Genomic DNA, 10,183 nt, shown 5'->3' on the forward strand with positions numbered 1-10,183 from the left:
GTTGGTACATTTTACCAGTTTTTACCATACTTTCAAAACAAAAATTAAAATAGGAAAAATATGCAATATGAAAATAATCGAAGACAAAATGTGTTTTACTGAGAAAAAACAAGATTTGTTTTTTAAAAAGCCTTTTTCCAAAAGGTACATCTGGAAAAAGGGGGGTCGTCTTATAATCAGGGTCGTCTTATATTCGAGCCAATATGGTATTTTCCATGCCTGTTTTAGCTAAATTATATTTTTAACTAGGCCATCCATATAGTCCCATCCAGAACTCACGTCATTAACTGAGACAGAAGCAGATCAGAGTTTTAAAAGCGTCATGGTATTTCCCTTTTTTTTAGGACATCAAACTACCAGCGACTGACTTACAGTGACTCGTTAACCTGACACCTCAAACACTATTATAACATACAGAAAATGACATGCTTCAGCTTTAAACCTCATGATCAGGAGAGATTCTTCCTGCGGTATTAAACTACACGTTCCTTCCTGAATTAGCATGTGTTGCGCGGCGTCTGTCCTCACTGCTAACAGACGCTCTGTCTGTCCCTCGTTTGCATGCAGTAGTTGATGATTCACAGAGTCACGGCGAACCAGACGCTGTCCCTTTAAATATCCCTGCTAGCTCTGTGTGAGTTGTTGTTGTTGGCGTAGTGTTTTGCGTCGCTCTCTGGCTCCTCCTCACGGCTCTGGGCAGAATCACAGCATTCAGAGAGAAAACAAAGCAAATGAACGGCTGTGACATGTGCTCCAGGGGTTTGGTGACGCCCATCCTGCTGCTCAACTGAGGTCAAAGGTGACTTCTGCTGAAAGACAGGGGTGTATCTGTCGTTTCAAAATTTTGGATTAATTATGATGCTTTTAATGTTTTTGAGAGAAGTCTCTTCTGCTCACCAAGGCTGTATTTATTTGATAAAAAATTGTGAAATATTATTATAATGTAAAGTAACTCTTTTCTATGTGAATATATTTTAAAATGTAATTTATTCCTGTGATGCAAAGCTGAATTTTCAGCAGCCTTTGCTTACTTCTCAAGGATCATGTGACACTGAAGACTGGAGTTAAAGATGCTGAAAATTCAGCTTTGATCACAGAAATAAAATACATTTTAAAATATATTCACATAGAATTTTTTTTTGGTAATATTTCACAATTTTACTGTTTTTACTGTATTTTTAATCAAATAAATGTAGCCTTGGTGAGCAGAAGAGACTTCTGTCATTAAATATTAACTATTAACTTAATTGGTACAAACAGCTGGAAAGGTAATACATTTACATATAATAATAAATGAAATATTTTGAAGTTTGTCTAGCATTCATTTCTTCAGGTGTGAAACTTTTCTTTGCAAATGGAGACAAATGACTTGGTGACTAAAACGACATCAAATGATGTTTTACATTTACATTTAGTCATTTAGCAGTTTTCTGTGCCGAACCCTCATTGACGTGCTCATCCATCCTCTGTTTCTCTTCCTTGTCTAAAGGTCATCTCTCCAGACTGTCACGAAGATGTGACATTGAAGAAAGACAACGTTTTTGTTCGCTCCTTCAAAGATGGAAAATTGTGAGTAACTTTCAAATGAAGTTATTTCTGTCTGTGCTTCTACTTTTAGCTCTAGAGGTGCAGAAAAGTCAAGCTATGAAAACGTCACGTGTGCTTTATATAAATGTGTTTTTACACAACATCCATTAAACAGAAAGCCGAATGCTAAAGTAGGGAGAGACGGAGAATATTGTAGTTAAACACCCATCTCAGATTAACCTCCTGAAAGATGAAAACTGTGAGAACCGCCGTTATACAGGTTGCTTAGTTCCTCCTTCAATGCATTTCTGTGGGATATTTGTTTGCGTTGCATGCAAACGTTTAATATGGCGTATTAGAGTTTCTCTTTTTAATGAGCAGCTGTAAAAGTGGTGCATTATTTAACAAATACAGATAATAAAATCTCAAGCTTCATGTATGAAAATCTCACAAAACCTTATATATAGTCAATGCACTACTGTTCAAATGTTTGGGGTCGGTAAGATTTATTTTAGTTTTTGAAGTCTGTTTTGCTCAAGGATGCATTTATTTGATAAATTCAGTAAAATCTGTAAAATTGTGAAATATTATTGCAATTTAAAATAACTGTTTTCTAAGTGAATTTATATTAAAATGTAATTTATTTCTGTGATCAAAGCTGAATTTTCCGTGTCACATGATCTTCAGAAATCATTCTAATATGCTGATTTGCTGCTCAAGAAACATTTCTGATTATTATCAATGTTGAAAACAGTTGTGCTGCCCGATATTTTTGTGAAAACCGTGATACATTTTATTTTTCATGATTTACAGATTAATAGAAAGCTCAAAAGAACAGTATTTATTTGAAATAGAAATCTTTTGTAACATTATAAATGTCTTCACTGTCACTTTTGATCGATTTAATGCGTCCTTGCTGAATAAAAGTATTAATCTCTTGTACTGTAGCGCATAGACATCATTTAACAATGAAAGGCTTGTGAATGGGTTTCTGTACTCGTGTAAGCGCTCATCTTCACTGCTCCCGCTAGTGTCTGCTTTGGCACAGTCATGACATCTCTGTCCCATGTAGATTTATAAATATATTAATGAACAGAGGCATGTCTGCTAGCTAATAATGACCTCAATAAAGGTGTTTGGACACTTCAGGACGTCTGTGACTTCATATATCCACTAAAAACCAGCAAAACAGCAGCCGATTTAAAGCACTGAGAAAACATCTGCAGAGTTTCAGCACAGTAATAAATGACGTGTAGTTATTTCAACTGTGATTTTTAGGTGTCCAAATACTTTTAAAGGGATGATAGACTTACTGATTGGTTGTTTGCCTGAATAAAAAGAGCCGATCTTCATATCTGGTGCTGAGAAATGGCCTGTTGCTTGATTACATAACCGCTGTTTTCCCAGAATAAAGGTTTTGTTGGTAAATTCGGTGCATTTTTAAAGAAGTCCCTCAGGAAGCAGTGTGATGATGCTGATTTGATGTGGATGTCTGAAATAAATTCTTAAACTGTCACATTCATGTCTTTGCAAGCATATTATACAGTTAAATGCAATAAGAAAATTCCGTAGATACTTAATGGTACTCGTAATGGATTGTAAAGTCAGAATGCTGTTTCATACGGCAGTGTGTTGAAATATGAGCAGTAATTAACTCAGAGATGACGGTGATTTATTATGTGTTCTCTCCTATGTAATGAATCACTGCTGACAGTGTTGTATTTTGTCTTATAGTTACACAGTTTTGCGGAAAGACATTCGAGAGCTGGATGAAGAGAAAGCTCCTAAAGCGGACGCAGGACTCAAACCAGGTGAGAACAAGTGTGACGCATGGGTCAGTGTGTATTCAGGGCAGGAGTATAATTATAAACTATAAACCATAAAGAAAACAAAACATTTTCATTACTTGAATATATATATGTGTGTGTGTGTGTGTAAATATATACATACAAAAAAAAAAAATTATTTCAGCAAGTTGCCAAGGCAACATTTCTCATTTTTGTTTAGTTTAAATTAAAGTATTAAAATAACTAAAACTAAATCAACTAAAACTACAAATTTAAAAAATATAAATATTTTAAAAACTATTAATATTTTGAAATAAAAAACATATTTAAAAATAAATTAAAACTAATAAAAAAAATTTTTTTTAAAAAGACCAAAACTTTAAAGGGTCATATGATGCTGCTAAAAAGAACATTATTTTGTGTATTTGGTGTAATGAAATGTGTTTATGCGGTTTAAATTAAAAAAAACACATTTTTGTGGAGAGACAACCGGAATGTTTTGGAAACACATGATAATGGTGAAAAAGAGAGGACAGAAAAGGAGAGTGTGTACAGGGAAGAGCGTTCACGGTGAAAATTGGTCCCTCAGCGACCAGCACAGATCAGCTCTAGGCATGACAAAGCGGATATCGTCCTCTTTTGGAAGACCAAACAAAGTAGTTTTGCTTTCACAACGAAACACACAGCGTCTTCACGACATGGCTGCAGCGTCAACAAAACTACAGTGAGACTAAAAGTTACGCCTTCTTTCTTTGTGTGAACATTTGGGCGGTGTTATGCAAATCTTCCCACATAGTGAGGTAGACATGTGGGGGCGTGTTAGAACGAGCCGTTTTAGGTAGGTGTGGTTGACTCTTAACTTTTATAAAGAATATCTCTTTGGATTTGAGACTTTAGTCTTTGCAACTTTACAGATCTTCTTTATGCACCAAGAGCTTGTAACACTCCAAAGAGAAAGTAAACATTGATATCGCATCATATGACCCCTTTAAGTAAATTTAAAATGAAAACAGAAAATACAACAATAAAATCTAATTCAAAATATTAACAAAAACTATAATAATATTTTTTTATCCTCTGAAATGTGCTGTTGCTTATATTGCAAAGCGACTTATATAATGAAGTTAGCATAAAGCACACAAACACATGCTGAACACACACATTTAGAAGTTTATTCGTATAACACATTTCCCACACGCCGCTGCTTTCAGTTTGGCTTTAAATGAATTTGTTTAGGCTTGCCATTTATAGTAAATGTTGTTTATAATGAATGCCACTTTAATTTATGTTTGTTTTATACTTACATTTTTCATTCATGTTGTGTTCTGGAATTTGAAAAATTGAAGGGAAACTGAAATACATGTTTATAATGTTTTGGTTTTATTTACATTGCACTTTGTTATTTCTGAATGTAGTAATATAATGTCGCTCATACACTGATGCAACTTGTCTGTGTTTTTTTTTGTTTGTTTGTTTTTCTTTTCTCACTCTCAACAATGCAGTTTTGACCCGGTGTACAGAATATACATATTTTGTTATAAATGTAAAATATATTTTTTCCATATACATAATTAACATGTTTAAATCAATTATTTTTACATTTATCCAATTAAATGTTGTAATTTGCAAAGATTCATGGGATTGTATTTCTTTACATCATTAAAGTGTTATGTACTAGGGTTGCAAAAAGGTGGAAAATTTCCAGTAAATTTGGAATATTCCAAAAAAAAATCCTGGAAAGTTTCCAAAATTTCTGGAATTTCCAGGATTTTTTTAGAATATTCCATGGATTTTTGGAAAGTTTCCGGAAATTTTCCACCCCTTTGCAACCATATTATGTACAGTCTTGTATCTAATGTCTTGTATGTTTTTGCTTCAAATTAAAGTTTGAAGGGCCGATGAAAAAGAAAAAAAAAATTCCAGTCACATGGAGCACATTGTGATCTCATTGTCGCTGTTCGTGTTTCACAGCGTTAGATGCAGCGTGGGATTTCCAGCGTAACCGCACTGTGCCCAACACGTGGAGGACGGAGGTGAAGGATGAAAGCTCCAGCAGTGAGGATGATGAAGAGGAGGAGGAACATGAGAAAGAGGCCAGCAGCGAGGAGGAAGAGGTGAGATAGAAACTCGCCATTCTGAGAAGAAAAGTCAGAAATGTGAGAGTAAAAACAAAAAAAAAGTAGATTCCGTGGCAGAAAAAAAAACAGAATTGCAAGATGTAAACTCAGAATTCTGAGAAAAAAGAAAATCGGAATTTTGAGATAAAAAGTATCAAAAAAAATCTGTGTATCATTCGTTCTTTTGAAACAGCACCTTTTCCGTTTTTCACTTCTTCAAAAAAAAAAAAAGTGAAAAACAACGATTCGACTTGATTTTTCGTTTTTGCGTTCAGAGGTAGAAAATCAATAAACAGCTTAAATATTCGATCTCCACACATGAGCGGGAATGAAACGCCCCTTTCTGCTGATTGGTCAACCAAAGATCAGTTCTTACAGAGAATAAAAGTCCTCCACTGTATGGATTCTTAAAGTGTTTATTACAAATACATTTCTTCTCTTTCTCATCAAACGACCAGACTGACAAATTAATTTTCTTCCTCTGAAAGCAAAAACGAAAAATCAAGCCGAATCGTTGTTTTTCGATTATTTTGAACAAATGAAAAATGAAAAATGACAATTTTTTCGTTTATCTATTTGCAATATTAAATCAAAAATCAAATGAACAAATGATAAACTGATTCAAAAACCCTTTTTATGTTTTATTGTGTGTCGGAAACCAAAAAAAAAAAAATCTGAATGAATTCAGAGGAAAAATATATAAACTAGCAGTTGTGAGTAAAACTAGTGAAATAAAAACTGGAAATTACCATTTTATATTTATTTCATGCCAGAAACAAAAAAAAAAGAGAGAATTGTGATATGTAAACTCAGAAATGCAAGAAAAAAGTCAGAATTCTGAGATATAAACTTGCAATTCTGAGGGAAAAATTGAGTTCAAAAATAGCAAATCCCTTTTTATTCTGTGGCAGAAACAAAGAAACAATGAATTCTGAGAAAAAAATGTCAGAATTGCAAGATATAAACTCGCAATTCCAAAAAAGAATTGTAAAATAAAAACTTTTTGTGAGATATAAACCTGCAGTTGTGAGGGGGAAAAGTCACTTTGAGATAAAAAGTCACAATCACCTTTTTATTTTTTATTCTGTGGCGGAAACAATAAAAAACAATGAATTCTGAGGAACCAAAGAAGTCAGAATTGTGATTGAAATCAACTTTTTTATTTTATATTTAGTGGCATTAACGAAAAAACAATTGTGAGATATAAACTCAGAATTTGTTGTTGTTGTTGTTTTTTTACTCTGTGGCAGAAACAAACAAACAAAAAAAACAATGAATTCTGAGGAATGAAAGTCAGAATGGTGAGACATAAACTCAAAATGACCTTTTTTATTTCATATTTCATGGTCAGAGTTGAAGATATGTAAACTTGCGATTCTGAGGCGAAAAAGTCTGCATTTTAAGTCACAATTGCTTTTTTTATTTTTTAATTCCCTGGCAGTAACAAGCTTCCATAAAACTCTGAATCTGATTGCATTAGAGGATCTGCGCTGATGCTTATGTAGACGTGTGCTGATATAGAGGTGCTTTCACTCTTACAGCACGAGCTCCTGTCATCAGCCGTTTGCTTACCTTGATTTGTTGACCACAAAATATCACCTTTAGACTTTGAGCGGCCCGTTTCTTCATGAAAGAGTGATCGATGAACAGCTTGTGCGTGTGATGACAGGTTTCGCTGTTACTCAGACCTGCATTAAAGCTGTCAGAGCTGCGGCTGGGTGTGTGTGTGTTTGTGTGTGTGTTTGTGTGTGTGTGTGTGTGTGTGTGTGTGTGTGTTTGTGTGTGTGTGGTGTGTGTGTGTGTGTGTGTGCGTGTGTCTTTGTGTGTGTGTGTGGGTGCGTGTGTTTGTGTGTGTGTTTGTGCATTTGTTTGTGTGTGTTTGTGCACATTTGTGTGTGTGTTGGTGCGTGTTTTTGTGCGTGTTTGTGTGTGTTTGTGTGTGTGTGTGTGTGTGTGTGTGTGCTGTCATAGTTACATAAACCAGATTTTAGAGGAAAACACATCACAGCCAGACAGTCTTCATAATGGTACTGTAACGAGCTGTTTTTTCCAACAAGTAGCAACCAAACATTACATGGCTAATGTTCATCTCCTGTTGTGCGCAGCTTTACGAACGATCCCACATGAAAAAATACTATAGTAATTTATAGTAAATACTATAGTGTTTTTGAACCATACTATACTAAAGTACTTGAATTAACTTGTTGTGGTAATTCTATAGTTGCTGTGGTAATATAACAACTATAGTAATCAGAGCTGGGAGTAAGTCACACATGTGCAAGTCACAAGTAAGTCTCAAGTCTTAACCTTCAAGTCTCAAGCAAGTCCAAGTACAGTATTTACTATAAATTACTATAGTATTTTTTCATGTGGGATCAGCTGCTCTTTGTTCTCTCTCTTGCAAATGAAGCACTGAAAGGTCCGATTCATTTAAGTGAATCACTTCATTTAACTGAGTCTTCTCAAAGAAAGAGAAACTGAATCTTTTGAGCCCTTGCTCACCATTTTATGTTTGTGTTGTGCATCAAAATAATTAATCAGACCCTGTTAATTATCCTTTTTTTTCAGCTCAGTTATTTTGATTTGATTGTTTTGTTTGTGTTATTAGTTCTATTTTTTGTCATTTTCTGTGTTATACAATACTGTTAAAAAGTTTGGGTCAGTAAGGTTTTTTATTTTTTTAAGAATTAAATACTTTTATTTGGTAAGGATGCATTAAATTGATCAAAAGTCACAGTAAAGGCATTTTATATTGTTACAAAATATTGTATCACAGTTTCCACAAAAATATTGTGCAGCACAACTGTTTTCAACACCGATAATAATCAGAAATGTTTCTTGAGCAGCAAATCATCATATTATTATGATTTCTGAAGATCATGTGACACTGAAGACTGGAGTAATGATGCTGAAAATTCAGCTTTGATCACAGAAATAAATTACATTTATTTGATCAAAAATATAATAATTCTGAAATATTATTACAATTTAAAATAGCTGTTTTCTATGTGAATATCTGATAAAATGTAATTTATTTCTGTGATCAAAGCTGAATGTTCAGCATCATTACTCCAGTCTTCAGTGTCACATGATCCTCAGAATTATTATATTTTTGATCAAATAAATGCAGCCTTGGTGAGCAGAAGAGACTGTCTCCTTAAATAGCTTCAGTGTAGTTAACTACTTTTGGTTAGTAGCTTGCAGTGTGACTAACTAGTTTTTTAAAAGCCTCTGAATGACACCCAACTCTCTGTGTTTGTATTTCCTGTACGCAGGAGGAAGTAGAGCCGTTCCCAGAAGAGAAAGACAACTTCCTACAGCAGCTTTACAAATTTATGGAGGACAGAGGTGAGCAGTGTTATTTTAGTATTTTTTTATGCTATTGTAGCATTTATTAAAATTTTGCTTTTATTTTTAGATTTTCAGTTTTTGTTTTAATTTGTTTATTTTAGTCTTTTTATGTGCTTTTGTCATTTAAAAAAATAAAAAATTCTCTAGTTTTAGTAATTTTAGTGCTTCAACTTTTTTTCAGTTTTATTTTATTTTATTTTATTTTATTTTAGTTTTTATTTTATTTTATTCCGAAAATGATTTGTTAATAGTTTTGCTTAACAATAAACAAATACTGGAGGTGAGAGGAATGCATGATGATATGCATATCTTGAATGCAATGTAAGCCGCTTTTGATAAAGCATCTGCCAGATGCATTAATGTTTTTTACTTTTAAGCTAACTAGCTTCTTTACTGTTCTGCTCAGGAACTCCTATCAATAAGCGACCGGTGCTGGGCTACAGGAACCTGAATCTTTTTCAACTCTACCGGCTGGTGCATAAGCTCGGAGGATTTGACAATGTGAGTTTTATTTGTGATCCTCCCCGTAGAGCTGAACGCTGGCACAGTCTGCAGTAGCTTTGACTCGACGTGTTCCTCCCTGTGTTTCAGATCGAGAGCGGATCTGTCTGGAAGCAGGTGTATCAGGATCTGGGCATCCCCGTGCTCCACTCCGCAGCCGGTTACAACGTCAAATGCGCCTACAGAAAGTACGTACATCCTTCATCAGCCCCTTTCACAGAGAGACAATGACAGCAAACCACGAGCTGCTCTTAGTTATTGTAAAAAAGCTTGCAAAGAACAAGCACTGAATGCATCTGTTCTGTCTGTTAGCGCAGAGCTGTTGCAAAATGTGGCACACGTCTTCTATCCAGAGTTATCGTTGTTGCTTACTACTATTAAAACAGTTTTATTAATCGAACTAAAGCTTAAATAAAGCAGACTGTAAATATTAGATAAAAAAAACTTAAGTTCAGTTATTTGCCAAGGCAACATTTTAGCTTATAATTTTTAACCAAATTGCTCAATTTGCATTCTGGTTGAGTTATTATTGACACAGCTGTTAGCAGTTAGGTGTTTAATGGTGCAGTGATGATAAGTTGACCACAGTGTTAATTTCGTTGACTAATTAAAATTTCGAACGGCATTTTTTTTCACTGACGATAACGAACTAAAACTCTTTTTGAATGACAAAAGCTATGACGTAAATCTATTGACATTTTCGTCAACGAATAAAAACGAGACGAAAATGTTAGAGAGGGACGATTTGGGAAGAGATTCATTCAGAATGAATCTGCTGCGTGGTTCGGAGGTTAGATGTGCTAATAGATAAGTTAATACTCTTGCTGCACGTCTCATAAAACGTTCAAAAATGTCAATATGTGGGAGTAAGAGAAGAGCAGACATATGGATAAATCTGAC

General features: G+C 34.3%; 1 protein-coding gene across 1 annotated transcript in view; it reads left to right on the forward strand.

Moving 5' to 3' along the window:
* LOC107667027 (AT-rich interactive domain-containing protein 4B-like) overlaps window positions 1–10,183 on the forward strand; it is a 97,706-nt gene that overhangs the window by 58,643 nt on the left and 28,880 nt on the right. The window contains exons 8-13 of the mRNA XM_016458609.1: window positions 1,490–1,569; window positions 3,262–3,338; window positions 5,286–5,428; window positions 8,707–8,779; window positions 9,189–9,283; window positions 9,374–9,471. Coding sequence (XP_016314095.1) covers window positions 1,490–1,569; window positions 3,262–3,338; window positions 5,286–5,428; window positions 8,707–8,779; window positions 9,189–9,283; window positions 9,374–9,471 — 566 coding nt within the window. The remainder of the gene's footprint in view (window positions 1–1,489; window positions 1,570–3,261; window positions 3,339–5,285; window positions 5,429–8,706; window positions 8,780–9,188; window positions 9,284–9,373; window positions 9,472–10,183) is intronic.

Source organism: Sinocyclocheilus anshuiensis, unplaced genomic scaffold (genome assembly GCF_001515605.1).
Source record: "Sinocyclocheilus anshuiensis isolate Anshui unplaced genomic scaffold, SAMN03320099.WGS_v1.1 scaffold665, whole genome shotgun sequence".
In the NCBI taxonomy this organism is placed as follows: Eukaryota; Metazoa; Chordata; class Actinopteri; order Cypriniformes; family Cyprinidae; genus Sinocyclocheilus; species Sinocyclocheilus anshuiensis.